Source organism: Quercus lobata, chromosome 10 (assembly GCF_001633185.2).
Source record: "Quercus lobata isolate SW786 chromosome 10, ValleyOak3.0 Primary Assembly, whole genome shotgun sequence".
Taxonomy (NCBI): domain Eukaryota; kingdom Viridiplantae; phylum Streptophyta; class Magnoliopsida; order Fagales; family Fagaceae; genus Quercus; species Quercus lobata.
The window spans coordinates 64,472,832-64,497,171 of NC_044913.1; the positions used below are offsets into that span (position 1 = coordinate 64,472,832).

Genomic DNA, 24,340 nt, shown 5'->3' on the forward strand with positions numbered 1-24,340 from the left:
AAGATGAAGACTATGTTGATTATGCTACCATTAATGGTGAAGATCTTGATGATAGAGATGAGTATGAAGAAAGGATTAAGCGAGACGACTTTGACAGGTGTGTTGATGACCATGAAATTACTCCCAATCCTTATGTTGATGATATGGTTGAATGTGATGAAGATGATGCGAACGCTACTATTAGAGTTCAGCATGTTACAAATACTCCCTTTGTTTATGAACCTCCTACCTCATCATTTTCTGCAAATACTTGGCAAAATATGGTTGATCCTGAAGTTGTTCAGCAAGCATTTGCTTCTTCTTGGAAAGAGGACATGCCTTTTAGTACAGGGTTGATTTTTGCGAATAAAGATGCAGTGAAACATGCACTAACAATTTACGCCGTAAAGCATAACAGAAATTGTATGACTAGTAGGTCGACTAGAAATAGATTGTCTGTGAAATGCGTGGATGAGTCATGCAAGTGGTACGCTGGGGCAGTCGTGAAGCCTAAACTCGGCCTATGGATGGTCACATCTTATGGGGGTCCTCACAGTTGTATGCCCCTTAGCACGGCCCTTGATGGTAGAATGATGGATTGTAATTTTCTTGTAGCAGAATTTGTGCCAACGTTGCAAAAAAATCACACGGCCACAATTGATCACCTCAGAGACTTCATTAAAGCGAAGTACTATGGACATAAGTTTTCTTACTATAAGATATGGGATGTGAAACAAAAGGCTATTGCAAAGATATTCGGGAATTGGGAAGAGTCTTACCAAAGGTTAAAAAAATTGTTGTTGGCATACTTCGATCAAGAAACTAGCACCTGGTACTGGTATCACACCATATCTAGGGATGAGTTCGGTGATTCAATATTGCGTTATGTATTTTGGACTTTTGCTCCATGCATTGAAGGATTCAGACATTGTAAGCCAGTATCAGTATTGATGAGACCCATTTGTATGGTAAATATTGAGGGGTGTTGTTGATTGCAATGGCCACCGATGCCAACAACAAGGTTTTGCCTCTCGCCTTTGCTGTTGTGGACAAAGAGTCAGGGCCTAGTTGGGGGTGGTTTTTAGAATGCTTGAAGATTTCACTGGGGGATGTGATAGCAAATAAGGACATCTACATAATTTCTGACCGACATAAGGGTATTCAAAACGCAATTGCAAACTAGCCTAGAGATGATGATGGACGAGTACTAGTATTTCACAGATATTGCCTTCGACATGTTGCTAGCAATTTCAACACACATTTTCAAGACGCCACTTTAAAGTTATTGGCCTTGAAAGCGGGGCACGTTACTCAGGAAGCTAAATTTGAGTTGTACATGCAATCTATCAAGGAAGCAGAGATTGAGGCCCTTAGGAAGAAACTGAAAACTGAGCGGCAGGAAAGTGAACCTGACTCATCCATCATGCCATACACATATCTAATGAAAGAGGATCTAGACATGTGGACCCAGCTACATGATGGTGGATACCGTTATGGGGTTATGACAACTAATGTCTCGGAGTCCTTCAATGGAGTACTCAAAGGTGCCCATGGCCTGCCCATTTCTGCAATGGTTGAATTCACTTGGAGCAAACTTGTCGCGTATTTCCATGATCGACACAAAGAAATTACTCATGATCTCTCAAAGGGCAAGATGTGTAGTAAATACGCCTTAAAAATCTTTGGACAAAACCTACAAAAATCTACAACACACCAAGTACATGCGTATAATAATAAATTTTTTTTTGAGAATACATGCGTATAATAATTTGAATGGTATATATCAAGTAATTACCGCATACAATATCCATAGCTTTGGAGGGGACACCATAGTCATGAAATAAACATAATGGACAGAACATGTCGTTGTGGAAAGTGGCAAAATCGAAAGATCCCTTGTTCACATGCAATTACAGCTCTTCAGCACTTGGGGCAAAAAAGTCAACAGTCAAAGTCAACGATCAAAGGCGGCGGTCAAAGGTCAACTGATGCAGTCAAAGTCAACGGTGATGACGTCAGTGGGATGACATAAGCACTAATTGAGTGGTGATGTACACAAGCCGACTGGGTGAAATCGTTGACGTAAGCAAGCTGACATAAGCAAGTGATGACGTGGCTTGATGACGTCATTAGGGCTGACGTAGCGTAATTGATGACGTCAGCGGACGGGGTTCTGGTGCGTGTAGGTGTAAGGAAGCGCGTGATGACTCGTGGAGGCTCGTGAATAAGATAGGCAGCATGTGGAGGCACGTAATTTTACCGCCAAGACTTTTAGCGGTGCGTGGAGGCGCGTGAATGGTCTGATGAAGATGATTTTTCACAAAAGAGTAATTTTTGATGGTGCAATCTGTGGTCTGATCGGAGAAGCAAAACCAGTGGTGGCAGCAAGGCAATGGTCTTTGATGTACTGGAGTCGCAGTGGAGGCAATGGTGCTGCTCACAACGATAGCTACAGTGGATGACACCCAAGAAGACAAGACTGCTTAAGAGCGGCACACCAGAGGATTAGAGCAGTGGCTCTGATACCATGTTAGAAATACTGAATGAATAGTATTGTATTTCACAAATAATAGAATATACATGAGTACCTTTATATAGAAGGGAGAGTGTGCAGTACAAGTAAGTGTGCTATACAAGTAAACAAGGTGGGTCTAAAGTTCACAAACCCTAATACACGCATATTTGTGTGTGTGTTTTTTTTTTTTTTTTTTTTTTTTTTTTTTTTTACAATAGTCCATTTTATTTCTTGAGAGGATTACTTATGTGTAGAGCAATGTTGTCTGTGTAGGATGCAAATTCTACCATTGAAGTGTTGCATGACAAGATAAGGCAGCTTGAAAAAGCGCATTCTTTTGTCAGCAAATGACAACATTGAAGAAGTTGTGTATGATTGTATGAATAGATACTATGCCCCCTCTGCATCTTTGGCTTGGCAGGCACAAGGGTTTTATGATGACTCAGTTAAACATAACTTAAGCTTCCTAACTTAGGTATATAGTCATTCATTTATTTTTCTTTTCTATAATCTGGCTTGTTTATTGGGCTTTGTATTATTAGTAAGTGAAAAAAAAATTGAGGATTTTTTCCATTTTGGCATTTTGGGTATTTAGTATTTACTTAACATAAGCTGTTAATTGTAATTTCCTTCTAAGATTTTATCTATTACTATCACAAGGTTCATTTGTATCTCAAAAGTTTTGTGGTTATATGTATGAAAGTTTTACAATTTGCTTCAAATCCTTTAACAACATTCATAACTTGACTTAGTATCACTATGTATTTTACATAATTTTATGGTTTGAAGTCAATCATTTCCCTTGTTGCCACTAAATGGTAATTACTTTCATTAAATGCAATGGCAAAATGGTAGAGTGTCTAAACTGGTGTCAAGGCATTCACATATGCAAAATCTAGTGTGGATCTGGCCAAGTTAGTTTGCAATAACACAGAAATCAATCTTCTAAGTTCTATACATGTGATTGTGATTGATACCCTTTTTTTATGTAGACCAACTGTCTCATTGGTCTTGGTTAGACACCTGCATTTATCGTGTTTTGCATGGTGTTTTAGCTGCATCGTTAGCATCTTGTTCTGATGTAGTCAGTATAAATGCTAATTTATTATGAAGTCTACACTGAGCAGTGTTCAGATGATCCAAATACTTATTAGAAAATTTAATTTGTGGTTTCAAAAGGAGTCTATCTTTTCGTAGGTAGTGTTTGTAATCACGATCTGTTGTGGTTTATTATAGTATAAGAGAGGTACTTGTTGAGTAGTGATTCGATTATGAACCTGCTGTGATTTTTTTTTTTTTTTTTTTGATATGATAGGCCAAAAATGTAGTACTCCTTGTGATGAATTAACTAATTAATTAGCAAAGTTAATTAATTAATTTAATTAGCAAGCAATAAGTGTGGTAGCACAAACAAATCACCAATTAAACTAAATATGCAGCAAAAAATAAATTAACACAGTAATTTGTTTACAAATGGGAAAAACCTACACAGTAAAAACCCCACAGGGTGATTTTAAGGTCACCACTCCCGAAAATTCACTATTATCACAACAAGCGATTACAAGTAAAGGAATCCTAGTACCTTATAACAACCTATAGTTGAACCCTTATCCCAATATCCAATTGGACTTGTTCTATAGTGACAATCTCTCCTTTTAATGCTCGGTTCCCAGTACGTGACTAACCAATTCAATGTGCAGATGCCAGTACGTAGCTTACTCACCAACTTGAGAAAGTTGTTGGCTGCAAAGTTCTTCAGCTCATCACATGATAAAGATCACGAAACTCCTTGGTTACAAAACCCTACTGTGTACAAACACAACAACTTCTTGAATAGAAAAATGAACTAGGGCATATGTCTCCAGTTCACAATATGCTTGTAAAAAACTTTTGTATTGAGTTGCATCAACTGTGACGACCCTTAAAACAATCTTTATATATGTTTAGGGTTGTGAGAAAAGAAAGTCCAAACATGTATTCACAAATTGGAGTGAAATTAGATCTAAAAAACTGATTTTCATAAATCTCGATAGATACCCTATCTGTCGAGCAGCTGTCAAGTATCGGGCTGAAACAGCTTTTTAAACCTCGATAGATACTAGCTGTCGAGCTTTAAAATCCAGCACTTCTTTATTTGATTCTTAGACAGACTTGTATGGTTTTAACACTTGAACTTGAAATCTTGTTCCTTGAAGCATTAAACATATCATTGATCTACCCAATTACATGTAAAGTGTGTTTTGTCAAAGGATTAGCCAATTCTATATTGACATATGTTCCTAACATGATTCACATATGTCCTAACATGATAATTAAAGAAAATTTTATTCAAAATCCTAAAAAGGAGTACCTAAGTATACAAGAAGTATACAGCAAGAGTCACCCGGTATTCCTAGTTTTGACAATTTCTGAAAAACATCAAGATGATTAACTGCACCTTGGATTCACGCATATAATCTATGGTGAGAAAATATTGAATGGTTTGCATGTAATCTGCCAGTTACAGAATTGGGAGTGGTACCTACATAGTCTATTTTTACTCTCTTTTCTAGTTTGTGGAGACTGATAACCTATGAAGCACGGGTGCATTTCTGGATTCGGGTGCGGGTGCGGGTGCGGGTGCAGGTGCGTTGCCGTGGTAGCTTAAACTACTTATATCAGTATTCACCATAAGTAGCTAAAACATAGAGTACTTTAATTTATCACTCCATCTTATAAGTCACAAAACCAAATTGTATTAAAAATAGTGAATAATATACCATCTTTGTTAGTTTATACAAAAGGATCCATCACCTTATGCTTAAGATATTGGGAACTATCCTCTAACCATTTGCCTGATTTAGAGAAACCATCGGAATGTCACCTGTTGAGAAAGACAATAATGTAAAGAACCCCCCCCCCCCCCCCCCCCCAAAAAAAAAAAAAAGGAAAACCTCAATCAAAGCTAGTATTTTTAAATTTTCTAATAGAGAGGTGTGCAAATGATTTTTAGTTAAATACTTTTTGATGAAAACCAACAAGTAAAAAGACTAACTATAGGTGTCTACCTTATAATCCAGTAAGTTGTTGTAGTCACCGGCATGGAAGCTTTAAGGTAGGAAACCATAAGAAACAACATTAAAATAATTTATGTCATCAATTACTTCCCAAGTTTGAAAATAGCATCAAAATAATTCATGACGTTAACAAACTATGATGGAGTTTAAAATTCGAGGTTCACTTAAAAACACTGTCAAAGGCCATAGTCATATGTTCAACATTTTCTCTCATATGGGTGAACATAATACTGACCTTTAAATTTTGTAAAATAAAAGGCCTACTTATTAGCAGGGCTGGCCTATGGCCTAGGCCACTTAGGCCATCGCCTTGGGCTCTCTACTAGAGAAAGGCTCCCAAATTTTGGGGCAAAAATTATTATTATTATTTTTTTTTGGAGATATAGGGAAAAAAAAATTAGTTTTACATTTTTTTTAACTTTTAGGAAGTCCTAAAGAATTGAGTAATGCTAGAGACAATACAACTTTAAATACATGAGTCTTACAAGTATATGTGTCACTAATCACAAGAAATAATTCAAATAGTAAAATGCTAGAAATACTATAAATTTTACTTCAAAATCTTTACAAATTAATGTGACAAGTAATATGATTTGTGGATGTCAACAACTTATTAAATGCATTTTTTAATTACTTTTTGTGATTAGTTATACATCTTTGTAAACTTTATATTGTAAAATTTATAATATCTCTAACATCATTCATTTAAATACTTGTTTATTATCTTCTTGAAGCGTCAATAATTACATTCATTGTTATATCATTTGTAAGTTTTTTTGTAGTAAAATTTGTTATAACTTTAGCATTTTTCCAAAAAAAAAAAAATGCATATTACAAAATTAAAAAAAAAAAAGATTTTTGTTATAAAAAAAAATTATGATATTAAACGCTAGTTAAATATTATTTAAGTGATAATAAAAAAGCTCCATTTAAATATATTGCCTTAGGTCTCTAAATTTGTTGGGCCACCCTTCTTATAAGAGAATGGACAAGTCAAAACATTATAGATAAGTCAATGAAATGATAACAAGTAGAAGATAATTTTATACATAAAACTAATAAAAAAACAAAAACAACCTGAAGGCATTGAACGAAACAAAAATTTGAAGGTCAACATACACTTTACAGCAAAATATATTGCACACTTGCACAACATCAAAATACAAGTTTAAAACAAAATAGAAGTGATATCACAATAAAAAAAGTGAACAAGAAATATGGTAAGTGAAAAAAAAAAAAAAAAAAAAAAACCTAGTTTATTCCAAAGTGAAAAGATAGGAAAAAAAGGACATTTGAGAGAAAATACCAATTTTAGATTATTTTGAGCTAACTTAGAATAGGTACCAAAAGTTTTTCTGGATATGGGGAATAGGGTGAATCTTGGACCACTCTTTGTTGAAGTACATGACCACTATTTTGGAAATGATAACCAAAATCTAAAAAGCATATGAACAACAAATTTAGTAAATAGCAAACGAAATTGAAAGTAAAAATGAAAGGATTCATAATAGGTTTGTGCAAGAAAGAAATCAAGTGAAAAGAAGATGAGATTGAAAGAACTCACAAAGTTCAACGAAACAATTGCATTGGAACCAAGTGCTACCTGTGGCTTAAAACATTGATGCAATGATATCAACTCATGAAACTAGATATATTAGAATATCAAGATGGAATATATGCTAAGTAAAAAGTCAGAAAATTTCATAGGAAAAATGAGAGGGAATAGTGGATAATTGGCGTGAATGATATATATTTATTGGATTGAATTAGTACTTCATATATTAGAAGAGAAGAGAGGATTTGAGAAAACTTAGCAATCTTATAAATTTCCGTTATCTTGGGACTAGATTAAAACTCCCTAAATTAATTAAATCTTTCCTTAGACTGAACATGGTAGACATGTTGTCCCTAGTGATTTGAATTGTTATTTAAATCACAAAACTCCCTATTTATTTTTAGTCCCTTATTTTGTCTATGCTCCATTGCCTACTATCCCACCTTCCTACTGTGTTTCTCTTCTCATTAGGAATAAGATGATTTGATGGACGAGGCCCAGCCTATATCCATTGGAAGAAGAGGTTTGAACCAAGCAAAGCAACCCATTGTCCCCTAATGGGATTCGATGAAAGGTAATGGACTATGCCCAGCCCATATCCATTGAAAGAAGAGGTTTGAACCAAGCAAAGCTACCCATTGTCCCCTAATGGGAGTCGATGAAAGATAACCCATCGAACAATGTCGACCAAGGGTGTCAAGCAAATGAAGGAATTGAGGAGAAACCCAAACCCATAAGAAGTATCCGAGGAACCACGATAGGTAGCTCCTAAATTAGACAACTGTTACCTCTGTATTAATTAGGTGTTCCCACCTGACACAAACTACATTTAAATGAGGGGAAGAGATACCTGATGAGACATGTATCTTCTGACTCTCATCATAATAGCCCATTACTAGGATTATAAACAAGCCAAGTTGAGTATCAAAAGTTCAAGCGTATTTATTTAATTTTATCTTGAGCTCATCACCAAACAAGATTACATGTTCAATCTTGGTTCGTTTACTTATTGAGCAAGCTCAAGATAGTTCATGAACTACTTGATCAACTTATTATTTCCCTACATATAGTAAAATCATGACTAAAACGTTATAACTCTTCACAAATCTATAAATTTTGTCTACAAATGAATTATTTATATTATGAATAAACAAATAATAATTTTTATATCATATGAACCAATAATTTTAAATTGAAAGGTCGCATTTTACCCTCCAAACCCACCTTGTGATGGTTTTGCCCATCTCTCTCATCACCTTTTTTTTTTCCCTCCATTGAGGATTTATATGATGCAGTTTTTGGTCATGGGAAGGTGGTGGAATTTTTTAAGCCCAATGCCTGCATTATCAGTCCCAGTCTGAGGAAATGGAGCTCAATATCTTTTCTTTTTTACTAGAAACAATCTTCAAGTACATTTTTTTTAGCAAACGCCTACCTTTTGAAATTTTTTTTTTTTCATTGAATTCATGGGCTTACTTGTTCATATGGCATACGCCCAAATTATAATGTAGGGCCCATTTTTTCGTCTAATGTCTATGAATTCATGAACTTCACACTGACATTTTTTTTGGGAACCAACTCTCTTTCATTCAACCATATCAATTATTAAGATAATGATAATGTAATTATTAAGAAAATTGGGAAATGACGAAATCTAATACACTAGTTGAAGGCCATCTTTCATTCATAGATTAAGTTTTCAATGAAAAAAAAATTATGAATAAAAGCTTATTGGAGAAAAGTTGTCCCAATCTAAACCACATCTTATTGGAGATCCCATGAGAGCCATAAGTCTCTCAGATTTTGTTTATTGCAAAAGTGAGGGTAAACCTCAAGAGAGGTTATACATAACAGGGTTGGTTATAGACACCATTATATAAACCATTCTACTGCAGGAGCTCATTCAAGCACTTCAAACATAACAGGGTTGGTAAAATACAGACACCATTATATAAACCATTCTATTGCAGGAGCTCATTCAAGCACTTCAAACATGGATTATCGCAGGTTACTAGTTTGGTTTTTTAGCTTGCTTTTCACCTTGTGGCTTGTACCTCAAAAACAAAAACCAAAAAAAATAAAAGTGACAATGATTGATGACCTAACCAATCCAATAATTTGCCCCCATTCAATGAATCAACAAGGAGTAGAAAACTAAGGTATGTGTTACCTCGTGCTACAAAAATCATACCACCAATGGCTCCAAAGAGGTGTGCTCAGGCACATGTTGGCATAGCAGTAGGCAATTGTAAATAAGTATAAAATATGCAATGCATTTCCAAAACTTTGACATCTATCTATTGTCAATTCCTTCCAAATTTACATAAGTGATAAGACATATAGGAACAAATGTTAAAAATCATGATCAACTACATTAAAAAAGTCCAATCTTTACACAATATGTTCCATTAATAAAATCATAGTTATGAACATCGCATAAGGGGGGTAAAGTGAAGAAAGCTAAATATATGTTCCCTCCCCCAAACAAACAAAAAAAAAAGGTACTTCATATCCAAAAGGAATATTACAGGGAAAAAAAGGAAAGAAAGAAAAAAGGATCATGCATGGCAAGTTCAAATTGCAAACCAATTGTGGACCGTTGATAATAACACAAGATTCTAGACATGAAGTGCAGTGAAAGGACTTGTGCTAAGAGAAGGGTTACATGATATTTTTGTAGCTCAGATTTCCTCCCAAAGCGCTATGACATATAATCATAGGAATATGCATCTTATATCTCACTTCCAAAATGAACAGACCATGGTTGGTCTCTTTAACACAGATGCGTTGATCAACCCCGTCTTCACTGATCATCTTGTCAAAGAGGAGCTTTTGTTGCTTATTTTGACCTTTTCAATTCAAATTTCTTCTTAATAGCCTCCCAAAAGGCAGGTATTGCAATATCATTAGGAACTTCCTTAAAAGGCGGGAGATAATTTACATCCACAATGACATGATCACAAGTGCCTTCCTGAATCTGAAATTTCCACACAACAAAGAAGATTACTTTTATGGTAAGCAACGGACAAGTTTGCCTTAAGTAGCAAGATATATATATATATATATATATATATCAATCACATGCTTGGAACATATCTTAAGAATGGAATACTGGTTAAATTATCATACTTATATATCATTATTAAGTGAAATCTCAACTAGAATGGTTAACCTATCAAACATACATCTAAAATAATACATAATTCACTTTTGTTTGTTCCAACTAGATCATCTGGTTGATGCAGGTTTTTTTTTCTTTCCTTTAGATAGTAATTTGGTAGGTGCAAAAAATATGAAGGAAAGAGACCCATCGGCCATCAGAGAGCTAAGTCTAGGAAGCCAAACTCACCTATTTGAAAGGCCAAGGTATTCACAACAATCACATCTAAAGCTTCTCCATAGATTGTAAGCCACCTTCTTATCCACTACTTTTTCCTTTTTCTTGTTTTTTCTTTTAGATATATATATATATATATATATATATATTGATTAGCTTTTGACCAGCTTTTCAAGATTTCATGGATTGTTCAAACATAAGCTAAGGCAATTTCAGTTTCACTCAAATTATATAAATATAGACAACTTTTAAACTACACATGATAACTCCTGCTAAATTAATCAATATACAAGAATGAATACAAGAAAACTCAAAGGCAAGTCAATCTAGATGGAAAATAGCGTCTGAGATGAGCTGCATTCAACTAGGACGTTTTTGAGGAAGATAAGAAAATCTAGGGATTCCAGTTTTGGATTGTATTGTGCAGGATTGGTCATCATTACTAATTATGGAAACATTTAGTTTTTAAGTTGTGTGTTAATCTACATGGTTCAGCAATAAAGAAAATCAATTATAACATACTCATGGAAAATTCAATCATCATAAGGAGAAATGAGTGCAAACTACTGTAGAATATGTATTCAAGAAAACTCGACTTGGCTACTTACAACAACATCGAAGCCAAAGATGGTAAGATCAAGCACTCCCCTAAGCCAATTTGCTGCGTCTGTAACCAGATCAAGATCAACACAACTATTAGTGGCCTTGGAACAATTACCATCGCCATAATTCTGGTCTTCTTTGGCAGTGGGAAGAGATTTTAAGCTGCATAGAGAAACGATCAAATCATGGGTTATCAAATATATGCTCTTGAACATATATCATCAAAGCAAAGACCAAAAGAAAAGGGGTTTTTTATAGGTAGGCCAACTCATACACCCACATAGCTCAATTGGCACTTACATCTCCCATAATAATTGGTTCGAGGGTGAAGTCATGGGTTTAAGACCCACAGGGTGCGTTCGAAACTTACCAATAAATAATTAATCTTAAATAAATAAATAAAACACCCTCACACACCCACGTGAGTAAAACCACCACCCCACCCTCACCCATTATCTACAGGAAATTCCAATTGGTCCAAAAAACCACTATCAAAAGGAAGAAGCATATATTTTCATGGTAAAGATGAAACCCAAAAAAGAATAAAAATCAAATGGTGACATTATATCTGCATTAAACATCAATGCCCATATTTGTGCCCTAGCCAAATATATTTTTTAAGAAATGTCAATTTGTTCAAAAATTCAGAAAATTAATAGATAATGTACAGCAAATACATGACGTTTTGTAATACTATACTGCTTACTTATTTCATTCTTTTTTGATAATGCAAGGAACCTTTCTAAAGAAGAGCCCTTTGGAATTGTCTCTAACTAGTAAAACCTACGGGCAACTAACTGCACCCACCATAACCAGTTGCCGGGTAATACTATACTGCTTTACTGAAGCATACATGATGCTCTGTAATACCATATAGAATGGTATGGACTCGTCTCTAGCCAGTCCATACTGCTTTACTTTGGCTTTACCTCATCATCTGTCCTTAGTATGTCTATCAATTTCAGTCATTTGTACCTTCTAGAAATATGAAAGTCCAAGGTAATTGGCCTCGACAAACGGTGGCTTCTTCTTCTTCCTCTTCACATAAGTGATAAAAGGAGAGAGTTTGAAATTTTAATTAATAATACATAGATCCAGAATGAAACTAGATAAAGTCAGTACCATCTTGTGAGCATTAGCTACACCACATGCAACTTGAGGCTTCACTATACTTGGAAGAGATAATTTAGCTTCAGACAGCCTTTGCAACTAATCAGCTACTTTGAAACTATCAACCTGCACATAAAAGATCCAGACTTACTAAATTTGGGGAGAAATTTGATCAATTTTAAAATGGATCACTATTCCAACTTAAACCTTAAGTCGAATGTTGTTAAACATGATCAGAATTACTTCAAACATTCAAATCACCCAAGGATTAAATAATTGAGATTTATCTTTGCATATAGCTGATCTAGCACAGGGGAGATGTTGTTAAATGAATCAATCACACAGCAATCCAGGTGATCCTCCAAATATCTGTGCAAGAACAAGTTTTAATTAAAGAAAACTTAAAGAATGTTCATTATTTTTGTTGTGACTTCCGGATAGAATAAATGAAAACAAAGAGACATGTAAAAACAAATTACTGATTATGTTATCAGCTAAAATCAGAACAAAAATTTCCTCAAATTTATTTTTATCAAATATCAAAGATTTCCTCAATTATCAGAATTTCTAATAAAATGCCCCTTCCATTTGATACCAAAATAAACACGTGAACTCTCCAAAGATCCCATCTTCTTCTCAGAACCCTCTTCTTACAAGCTCATGAGACAATTAATATGATTGCTTTTTGGCTAAACTTCAAGTACTTAAGCTATGACATTGGACAAGTTGTCAACTCCATTTCAGGGATTCTAGCCTTTTCTTTTTTTTTTTGATAGATAATAAGAGTTTTATTGATGAAAAAGAACAATGTGTTTACGATTGTAAACACACTGCCCTTGAAACAAATACAGTCAAATCATAAGGAAAGACTAATAGAGTTACGAAAATCAGACAAGGCACTACAATGCGTAAGCCCCCAAACACGAGACCACTCAAACAAAGTCCTAACAAGCAAGGTCTTCAACTTATCTATAGAACTCTCAACGTCCTCAAAAGTTCGGGTATTGCGTTCCTTCCATACTAACCACATAAGGCAAGCTGGTACCAAATTCCAAACCTTTGAAGAGTAAGTTCCCAACCAATTCCTCCAAGCAAAAAGAAGAGAAACAATAGTGTCCGGCATCACCCACTGAACCCCAAACATACTAAGGACCTCACTCCACAAAGCAGATGCAAACTTACAATGGATCAAAAGGTGATCCACAGTCTCCTCATCACACCTACATAAACAACACCAGTTGACAAGGGGCAAGGTCTTCTTAACCAGATTATCAATAGTAAGAATCCCACCCCTAGCAGCAGTCCATAAAAAGAAAGAGACCCTTTTAGGTACCTTTACACACCAAATGCTCTGCCAAGGGAAAGAAACAGAAGGGGCTTTCAATAAAGCAATATAAAAGGATCGCACATCAAAAACACCATTACGATTCAATTGCCAGATCAAAATGTCCTCCCCCTCCCCACTAGGAATCCTGGCAGAAACATGCCCATAGAAAGAATAAAACCTCCTCAACTCCCCTTCATTAAAATTCCGACGGAAACGGAAGTTCCAACTCCTACCTCCGCCGTCTGGTGCAAAGATTAACATGTCAGAAATCAGAGCTTCCTTAACCACAGCACATGCAAACAATTCCGGGTATAATTCCTTCAAAGGAGTAGGACCGCTCCAAGGGTCGTGCCAAAACCGAATACGATTGCCCTCTCCTGCTTCATACACCACATGACTAAAAAAATTGCCTGCACCTTTCCTGATATTCTTCCATAACCCACAACCATGAGTCCCTCTCACAAGTCTAGTGCACCAACCTCCACTATCCTCTCCATATTTGGTGGCTATTACCTGACGCCATAAATGAGTAACTTCCTTCCCAAATCGCCAAAGCCATTTCCCAAGTAGAGCTTGATTGAAAAGCCCAATCTTCCGAATCCCCAAACCCCCTATCTCCACCGGCCAAACAACCTTATCCCAAGCAACAAGCGGATATCTGAAAACATCATCAGAACTCCCCCACAGGAAATTCCTCTGAATCCTCTCCAATCTATTTGCTATGTGTTGCGGAATTGTAAACAGCGATAGATTTGGGAGACTCGACAAAGTACTCTTCAATAAAGTAAGCCTACCTCCTTTTGACAAATACAACCTCTTCCAACCAGCAAGCTTTTTCTCCACCCTCTCTAAAATAGGATTCCAGATCGAAGCATCCTTAAAATGAGCCCCAAGAGGCATACCCAAATAAGACATAGGCAGACGCCCAACCTTACAACATAGAATGCGAGCCAAAGCACCCAAATTTCCAACCTCACCAACTGGCACAACTTCACTCTTGCCAACATTTACTTTTAAGCCTGTAATAGCTTCAAAAAAGATCAACACCATCCTTATATATAATAATTGTTCCCTTGACGCGTCACAGAAAATAATAGTATCATCAGCAAACAATAGATGAGAGATATGCAAACCTCCTCTTGCATTGGGGCTTGCCTGAAACCCCCTAAGAAAGTCACCCTCTTCTGTCCTCCTCAATAACCTGCTCAACACTTCCATCACCAACAAGAACAAAAGAGGAGATAAAGGATCTCCTTGACGAAGACCATGAGAGCTACCAAAAAAGCCAGCCGGGGACCCATTAATAAGCACTGAGAAACGAACTGAAGTGATACAAGCCTTCATCCACCTCCCCCATTTCTCCCCAAAACCCATCCTCTCCATTATGTAAAACAAAGAATTCCAATTTACATGATCATAAGCCTTCTCTATATCCAACTTAATGATCACACCCGGAACACCACTCTTCAATCTACTATCCAAACATTCATTTGCTATAAAAACAGAATCCAAAATCTGTCTTCCCCCTACAAATGCATTCTGGGAGTTGGAAATAAGTTTGTCCAAAACTCTTCGAAGCCTAGACGCCAAAACTTTAGACAGAAGTTTGTACAAACTTCCCACAAGGCTAATGGGCCGAAAATCTTTAATATTGACAGCTTTAAACTTCTTAGGTATCAAACAAAGAAAAGTAGCATTCAAAGATTTTTCAAAAATGCATTGGCTATGAAAGTTTGCAAAAAAAGCCATAACATCCTCTTCTATCACACCCCAACACTTTTGGAAGAAAGCTATGGTAAAGCCATCAGGACCAGGAGCCTTATCACCCTCGGCCTCCTGAAGAGCAGCAATGATCTCCTCCCTATCAAACTCCCTTTCAAGAGAAAGCCTATCAAACTCATTCAAGCTAGCAAAATCTAACCCATCAACAGTGGGTCTCCAATCCTCAGGTTCCTGATAAAGACTCTTATAAAACCCCACCACCTGATCCTGAATATCTGAGTCATCTTCATACATAATGCCATCAACCTCCACACCCCTCATGGTATTGGCTCGTCTATGTGAATTAGCAAGCCTGTGGAAAAACCTAGTGTTATTGTCCCCCTCCTTTAAGAACAAAGCCCTTGATTTTTGCCTCCAAGAAATCTCCTCCAAAGAAGCTAAAGATTCGATCTCCGCCTTAATCTCACTTTTTCTTGCTTTATCTGCCATAGTCAGCACTTGCATTCCTTCTCTCAAATCCAGATTCAACAGCTCAGACAACAAACATTTTTTTCTAAAATGCACATCCCCAAAAATATTTTTATTGCAATGCTTCAAGTCTTTTTTAAGAGCCTTGAATTTACAGGCGAGAACGTAACTATGAGATCCCACAAAATGATAACTGTTCCACCAGCCCCTAACTCGATCCACAAAACCCTCCACTTTTAGCCACATATTCTCAAATTTAAAGGGACTTTTCCCCCTCACCAAGCCTCCTGCCTCCACCAGAATAGGACAATGATCGGAAACCACCCGAGGAAGAGGCCTTTGAATTACATCCAAGAAGTGTTCCTCCCAATCAGCTGAAACTAAAACTCTATCTATGCGAGACATAGCAGGGTTCGCTAAATCTCTAAACCACGTATACTCACCCCCAACCAAAGGAAGATCAACCAAAAAATTCCTCTCAATAAAGTCCGAAAAATTGAACATGGCTGGACTAAACGAATTACACCCAAGACGCTCTGCTGGGTATCTAATAATATTGAAATCACCCAAAACACACCACGCTGAACTCCACCTCCCTCTCACACTATCAAGTTCTGCCCAAAAAGCATCCCTCAAACCGGCATCATTTGGGCCATAAACACCCGTGCAAATCCAAACAAAACCATCTACCACCCCTTTCAACAAGACCGAAACAGAAAAGCTACCCACCACACAATCAATTTTTTCATACACCCTTGTGTCCCAGACCACAAGAATACCTCCCGCTGTGTGAATGGCATCTAAAGCCACCCAGTCCACAAAAGAGCTGCCCCAAAGACTTTTCACAGCAGCAGAATTAGTACAGTCCAGTTTGGTTTCCTAAAAACACACAACCTCACACTTCCATTCTTTTAGTAAGTTCTTCACAGTATCCCTCTTATGAGGATTGTTAAATCCTCTCACATTCCAAGATAGAAGTCTTAGATTCATGGACAACCAACAGAGCCCAACCCACTGAATTTCACAATCTCCCTGTTTCGTTTACCAGCTTGACCATCATAATTAACTGTTGAAATTAAATTCCGTAATTCCCTCATACCTTTTGTAGAGGAAGAAGCAGTACGACGAAGACTGCCTGCCTCAGCTTGTTTCTCCCATACTTTCTCAAGTCGTTGAAAAAATTCAACACACTGCCTCTCACAGGAATCTATAGGGAAGCCCACCCACTTACCGAAGCCCTTGACCTTCTTACTTACCCAAGCCGAAGGTTCCAAATCATCCTCCACAGAGATATCAACTGGGACAACTTCCTCAGTCATTAACGCTAAACCCCCATTAGGATCCCATTGAACCAACGGTACATATTCCATCAACTGTAGCTCCTCCTCATCCCTATCCGACTCCGTAGGATTGACCCAATTCAACACCAGCGTCTCTTCATCAAAAGAACCCGAAACTATCTCAGAAATAGGAGAAAACCTGTTATGTTCTAGTAAAGGCTGATGGCAAGACACCTCAGTCCTCTGTTCTGGTATCGTCAAACACTCCGACACAGCCTCAGTTAATCTGGGATGATCACCGGAGCTCAAAACAGGCGAAACCTCCACAGCCCCACATATCGGTCCCCCTGTCTCTAGATCGCCGGCAACTGATACACCAGAAGTAGCCCCCATCTCGGCGCCACTACCTGAACATCCCGTTGGAGCACCCACCTTCTGCACTTCCCTATTGGGTTCGCCGGGAATTAATGAAGCCCCTCCCATCTCGCCGGAAACACCCCTTTGAACAAAACCCAACTGCACCACCGTGTCGAAACCTTCATCGGAGGTTGAAAACTCCTCTCCCACCTCGGCGCCACTACCTGAACAGCCCATTGGAGCAACCAGCTTCTGCACTGCCCTATCGGGTTTGCCGGGAATTAATGAAGCCCCTCCCATCTCGCCGGAAACACCCCTCTGAACAAAACCCAACTGCACCACCGTGTCGGAACCTCCATCGGAGGTTGAAAACTCCTCTCCCATCTCGCCGGAACCTAAGTTTGACTTCTCGATGCTGACTGGTAAGCCCGATACCTCTCCACCCTCACAGTGTCGTGACAATCCTTGTGGTTTCTGCTGGGTTAAGTCACCAAAATGGGCCTCTTGGGCCTGTTTAAATGAGCCACCATCTGCTTGCTTAACAGGCCCAAGTTCAGTAGATGTTTTATCATTTAAACCAGACTTGGGCTGAACAAAATTGGCCCACTTCACCTCACGATGACCCCTTCCATCAAGATCCACTGATATGTGTAGAGAAAAATGGGCTCTAGTCCACTTCAAAGTAGACACACGTGTTGGCCTTCCAGAAACAAGGTGAGTTGAGATATTTGTTTTTGGGATAAAATCAAATCCCCCAAATCCCTCCTTCTGGTTTAACGTACCAGCTAGTTTAGGAAACTGCTTCTCCAAATCCAAATCACTTCCTAATTTCACGTGATCATTAAAGTCCTTCCAAACTTGGTTTCTTGGATTACCGGTAGGTTTTGCAAACCTACCACCGCCGGCAACCACCTCCTTCCCTGGCCTAGAAACAAGTTTACCAAGGAAAAATTCACATAACTTCCTTTCAAGAAAAGCCCAGTCACCCTTATGAAAACCTTCTGGAACACGCAAGCAGCCACGTCGAGCCCCATTGTGATACTCAGAGATTTCCACAAAACAGCCACCCTTATTCAACCTACTAGAGCACTCCAAAATTTTATAATTCTCATGAAACCGTTTGAAAAAATGTTGCTTGCTAAAATCCCAACTGCGTAACTCAGCCAAGCATGCAATGATCCAGTCCAATCCTGATCTACCTACCCGGATAGAACCATGGTACCTTCCCCGTCTTTCTGTAATGGAGTAAGAATCCATACGTCCTCCATCAAAAGCCAAGAAGAAGGCCTTTGTGTCAATGCGAAAAAAAGCAGAATTTCCCCTTTTCCCATGTGAAGGTGAAGGCTTGGATTGTGAAGAAGGTGGCGGCTTAGGAGGATTAGGGTTCAGAAGGGGTAAGGATGGTTGGGTCGGCGTGTGGTGTGGTAAGTATTGACCAAACTGACTAGGCCAAAAACAAGGCTGTGGGAAAGGGATTTGAGAAGGAGGGAAGAAAAAGGGAAGGTTAGGGAAGTTAACAAAAGGTGGATTGGCTTGTGTATGTATTAGGGGTGGAGGTGGAGGAAGTTGTTGTTGACTAGAGGAGTGGTGGGGCGGAGGGGGGAGGGTGGGAGCAATCATGGTATCATGGATTGGTAATTCACATAAACAGTACTTCCTCAACCTATTGCACAGGATTAGACGGTTCGGATTGCTTGATTCAATAAAATTGATCAAGGGCTTATTGCCTATGCAAGGTCTAATTGATCAGCCTAGCCTTTTCTTTTTAGTGTTTGTTTTGTTTTCTGCTTAGAAAGATTTAAAACTAAATTCCTCCAACCCCACCCAATCTCTTATCACATGAGCTCATGTCTAATTGGCTACAGATACACTGCAGCATAAAAATAAAAATAAAAACTCAAAATTAACCTATGGATCTACAAATCATTACAAGATTATCACTTGTCCATACCTGCTTACATACGTATACTATAAATTTACATGCATATCTATGTGTAGGAATTTTTAGTTTTTAACACTAAAATTAACTATATTGATTCAATTTGTAGGATGAGAATTTTTATTATAACAAATTACAGTGAAAAATGTTTCGAATATTTATAGTTCAAAAAATAAGTGAGGTTTCCACGCATTTGGAATGCATTCCGATGAGTCTGATGAATATATGGACTTACAAATTATCACTGTATTCATTAACAAGGCGAGCATTTGACTTTGACCAAGACCAAAGCTTGACAAGATTCATGTTGGCATAATCACAAAACAATTCCACCAAAAAAATAAATGATAAGAGCTTCATGTGAGGCTATATATAATAACCAGCATTGGCATGTTCATTTTTTCCCTGATTACCAAGTTCAGACCAGATCGTGAAACATATGGTTTTATGGACCTGAAAAGTCACCTTCGTAAGTCCTGCATGCCGCTGGTGTAAACTATTCTGTTAGAGAAGTTTGCACGACTCTTCAATGGATATAATTTCATCAGTTGCTTTATGGAGAACTATGTCAACCTCTTGCAATTGAGGTGATAAAGGAAGCTCAAAGGTGAGGGGGGCATGAATATCAACCCATTTTGAGTAGGAAACAAAGGAAATGCACCCCTCTGCAAAAACCAGGACAACTTATAAGTTTCATATTGCATGAATCCAAATAGTACAACTAGAAAACTAAAATTTATCATGAGCATAACTGCATACACGACCAACCAAAAGCCATGTGATCAGATGATAATACATTCTGATCCATCATACTTCTTATAATTACTGAATCCAATAGTTTTCTTCCAAGGAAAAACAAAAGGCAATGAAATGGAGTCAAAACCACTTTGAAGTATACAATTCCACATACCAAATTCTGTTTGTTTACAATATCACCTTAACATGACACATTGATTAGGGACATTTGCAATTTTGTGTTAACTTCATGTATGTATATGGTATCATATGAGGGGGAAAAAACTCACAAAGTTTTACTTCTTGTCTTTTTTCCCCACTAAAAATGCCTACATATATTCATATAGGGCTCACCTTAGCAAAATCTTCTTCACAAGAAGGTTTCATAACATATCCAACAGTCACGACATTGTTACCAGTTGCCTGCTTGCAATGCAAAACATATAAAAAAAAGAGTCATGAATATTTGCAACAAAAGAAGGTACCCAAAGGTGTACTTATTAATGCGACTTGTAGCAATCAAATTCTGAAGTTATTTTTTTTATAGGTAAAACAATTATATTCAAGAGAGGAGAATGTTCAAATACAATGTGTGCAATGAAACACTCCTAAAAAAAATTAGGATCTAAGATTCAAAAGATCTATAAGGTCTAGAAAAGAGGATGAAGGGATGCTACCTAGGTTAGTCATCCAATCATACAAGGGTTTTAAAAAAAATTGTTCAATAACATGATTAGGGTGCTTGACACTAGCAAAAGCTTTTAATTCCTTTTTTTCCAAAGTGGCCACCAAACACATAGCAGAATTTCTTTTGTATCTTTTTATTGATAAGTAGAATTGCTTTTGTATATTAGGTCCGTTACAGTGATGCATCTTCCTTGCCAGCATTTCAAAATCTGTTGCAAAGTTTTAGGCAAACCACAAATTACTCCAAATAATGCAAACATAAAAGATCAAATATCTCATGCCAAGAATAATGGAGTAAAAGATGTTCAATTGACTCCCCACTATTCTTGCACATACACAACACCAATTAACAAGCATAAATCTTCATATCCAAAATCTAAATTTTACCGAAGGTAAGCAACTTTACCCAAGGCACCATAGCACCCATATGCTTCTCCACGGGAATTGCACTTAGATAGACTCTTTTAGAGTATCATAATTCGAATGAATTTTAAAAGTTCCATATTAAATTAACCTCCATACTAACTGTTCCTATTCTTGACTAGACAAAAAATAGAATACAACAAATTAAATGTCCACAGACTCTAGTTCCCAGTCCTAGAACAACTAATTAGAAAACTGAGGATTCCAACACTGAATACTTCTGTCATCTTCATTGACCAATAAGAAGCCATTGAAGCTTCTTATCCACTGCCAATCTCAACAAACAAATCTGATAAGAGGTCTTTTTAAAAGGAGAATCTCCACACCATAGGTCATACCAAAATGAACATGAGAACCATCCCCCCAAGAAAATTTAGATGATTAAAAAGGAGTTCTGCCCTGCTCTAATTCTCTCCCACAAGCTCACCACTGACCAACTCCATGGTCCAATAAGGCTTTATTAAAAGTACTCAATTTATGAATTCCCAAACCTCCCTCCTTTATTGAAGAGCATTTTTTTACCCAATCTACTAAAACTTAGACTTATCACCCATCTCTCCCTACAAGAAGTATCTTATAACAATAATATAAAGCTAAGGTAGCCCCAAGACATTTATAATAACAAAAACCTACACCCTTCAAGAACAATGATATAAAAACCTATTCTTAAAAAATCTAGACTTATCTGTTTCTCCAAGTTATTTTTAAACATTAAAACTAAAAATTAATAATAATAAAAAGATCTTCCACAATTGGAACAGTGATATAGGGACAAAAGTTACTTTTGAAACCTTTCTATTTATGTAGCATATGGTTGAAGGCAACTCTACTAGCTTGTTGATAAAAATCATGCTTGAGTTCTCACATGCACTGCCACCTTCAGTAACTGTAAGCAAATGACCAAATAGACTAAGCAACGAGTTTAACTTTAATTGGTTATGCAGTCAAGAGAGACTATCAAATTCTGGCCAAGTAAAAAGCACATATAAATAGAAAGATGAATATGAAAGACAGAAAATGACTAGGCTCAAAATATAATTATGCCTAAAAATAGCACCCTATGCAGTGTGAACACAGAAGAGGGAAGAGTGTACCATCTGCTGATTCTTGCCCAAGAGATCCTGCAACAGAACATCAAGCCAATTAGATGTTTTCAGTTTTCTTTCTGGTAGACACAAGAAAAACAGATTACAAGGTCCAAAGAAGTTAAAAAATTTATAGGTCACTGTCATCCCATCAAGATAAATGATTTCAGGAATAGGACACTGCAGTCTCTAACCCAATTTATGCATCCATCATAAAACCAAAAACTTCTCCTAAATTGCATATTTTTTCTTAATAAGATCCTAAAGATCTCACACCAAGGTAATCAGAATTAACTAGATGGTTGTATAGATTCTTTTATGTTAGACAAAGCTCTAGACACATTCCAAAGAGAGCTCAGCTCAATATTCAGTTTGAGACACCTAAAGTAGTATAAAAAGATAATATTTTCCAGAAAATCCAGTCTTATACTCTTATATATCCCAAGCCAAACAAAACTCTGAGGCTCATCATTGGGGAAAAATAGGTTTTGTGGTACTCACTGAGAACAACGATCGGCTAACCGCAATTGCTTAGTTTAGGAAAGAATTCCTTCTTCTTGTCAGAAACTACGTACAAAATACTGCCTCCAGTGTCCCCCCAAGCTAGCATAATCTCATTTTTAGCATCATCTACAGAAGATGCATTCAAGATAAAACAATCAAACGAGTAAAGCATTGCCAGAATTTTAAAAAGACTCACCTATAACAAGAAAATACAAATACGTTAACAGCTTTTTGATCAGGATTAAAGAAATTTCTGTCCAAATTTCAGTAGTGTCTTGAACCAGTAAAAGGACATTACAAGTAATTAGCAGCTTGATACTTAACGCTAACAAAATGGAATAAAATTTGTAACCAAATAAATAACGATACTAATGAAATCAGGAACAGTGTTCAACATGTGATTCCAAATAAAAATTTTAAATAACGATACTAATGAAATCAGGAACAGTGTTCAACATGTGATTCCAAATAAAAATTTTAAAATTTTTTTGAACAATGATAAGATTAGAAACTCGCTTTTGAGAGTGTTATGGATCTCAAACAAATGAGAATGACAATAAATTTACATCATATTGATATATTTATATCTGTCAAAAAAAAGAAAAAGAAAAAAAAGAAATCAATGTTATATGAGTACCACAAGAAAAACTGCCTTATCATCTGAGAGCCCCAATTCATAAGAAATCCCCTACAAAAATAAGGCGAAGCATGTTGGTCAATAGGATTTAATACTTTTAGAAATGCAAGGCATGGAAGACATCCATTTCTTAGAGAGTAAATTTTCTATGTTATCCTCTCTAAAAGTCAAGGATTCAAAACAAAATCTTATGAGAAAAAGAACACAGTTTAAGTTGCATTAACGGCAGGAAAAACACATGACAAGATTTAGACTTTCCCCTTTATTAAACTACTACTTTTCTTTTAAGAATAAAAAAATGTTTATACTAAATATTTATTAATACAAAATCAAAGAAAAAAAAAAACTCATCAATAGAATTTGAACAAATTTATCAAAAGAGTATATTATTCAACAAAATGAGAGAGATTGACAGCCAGAAGAAAATTTAGACACATTATTATGAATGGATCAACTACAAAGGATCCATGGCCAACCCCAAATTTTGGAACTAAGTCTGGGTGTGGGTGGTGGTGGTGGTTGTTGTTATTGTAAGCATGCAAGCAATAAAACACTGATAATTAATTCATTAGGATAATCAGAACCATTTCATTGACAAAATAAAAGATACCCAGAACACAATTTATAGTTATAAATACATAAAAATTGAGTAATTGACCTTAAAAAAAGTTTGTACACCTCAATTCAATGAAAACCCAGAACGGTTATAATAATATATTGGGCAAAGAACAATGAAGTTGAAGAAAAGAGAGAGAGAGAGAGAGAAATACCAAAGGGATTTTGGAATGGCGGAGCTTGCGGAGGACACACATTTCGAGTTGACATTGCATGCCTTTACATAGACTAAAAGTTTTGCTTATATAGATATGCACATTGGCTACAAAATGCAGTGACTATTAACACACGCACGTGCGCGCGCGTGCACACGCATACCAGTTTGAATTAAATTATATAACAAATCCCAAATGGTAAAAGAGAAAACATATTTAAGTACCTGGCATTAGTTCTAATCAAGTTGGTT

General features: G+C 36.7%; 2 protein-coding genes and 1 pseudogene across 3 annotated transcripts; 1 reads left to right on the forward strand and 2 right to left on the reverse strand.

Moving 5' to 3' along the window:
• Positions 1-976: 976 nt before the first annotated feature.
• Positions 977-2,011, forward strand: LOC115965232. Its single transcript, XM_031084406.1, has 3 exons — positions 977-1,136; positions 1,248-1,637; positions 1,896-2,011. Exons 1-3 carry the CDS (start codon positions 977-979, stop codon positions 2,009-2,011), a joined length of 666 nt encoding a protein of 221 aa, XP_030940266.1.
• A 7,446-nt stretch (positions 2,012-9,457) lies between these two features.
• On the reverse strand, positions 9,458-24,131 carry LOC115965234 (annotated as a pseudogene). Its single transcript, XR_004086017.1, has 11 exons — positions 24,090-24,131; positions 23,320-23,370; positions 22,680-22,878; positions 22,188-22,214; positions 21,885-21,979; positions 20,338-20,406; positions 19,714-19,913; positions 12,363-12,524; positions 12,168-12,281; positions 11,051-11,207; positions 9,458-10,082 (listed from the first exon to the last, which is right to left on the reverse strand). The product of XR_004086017.1 is annotated as an inositol 1,3,4-trisphosphate 5/6-kinase 4-like (transcript).
• On the reverse strand, positions 9,945-11,918 carry LOC115965233 (inositol 1,3,4-trisphosphate 5/6-kinase 4-like). The gene is made up of 3 exons (XM_031084407.1): positions 11,833-11,918; positions 11,051-11,207; positions 9,945-10,082 (listed from the first exon to the last, which is right to left on the reverse strand). The coding sequence occupies exons 1-3, from the start codon at positions 11,916-11,918 to the stop codon at positions 9,945-9,947; spliced, it is 381 nt and encodes a 126-aa protein (XP_030940267.1).
• Positions 24,132-24,340: the final 209 nt, after the last annotated feature.

Coding starts and splice junctions, on each gene's coding strand:
- LOC115965232 (XM_031084406.1), top strand. CDS start 977: ATGGCCACCGATGCCAACAACAAGGTTTTGCCTCTCGCCTTTGCTGTT. Junction 1,137..1,247: donor AATTTCTGACCGACATAAGG/GTATTCAAAACG, acceptor CACATTTTCAAG/ACGCCACTTTAAAGTTATTG. Junction 1,638..1,895: donor TCTCTCAAAGGGCAAGATGT/GTAGTAAATACG, acceptor ATGCAATTACAG/CTCTTCAGCACTTGGGGCAA.
- LOC115965233 (XM_031084407.1), bottom strand. CDS start 11,918: ATGGTATTACAGAGCATCATGTATGCTTCAGTAAAGCAGTATAGTATT. Junction 11,208..11,832: donor GTGGGTGCAGTTAGTTGCCC/GTAGGTTTTACT, acceptor TTCTCTATGCAG/CTTAAAATCTCTTCCCACTG. Junction 10,083..11,050: donor TCTTTGGCTTCGATGTTGTT/GTAAGTAGCCAA, acceptor TGGAAATTTCAG/ATTCAGGAAGGCACTTGTGA.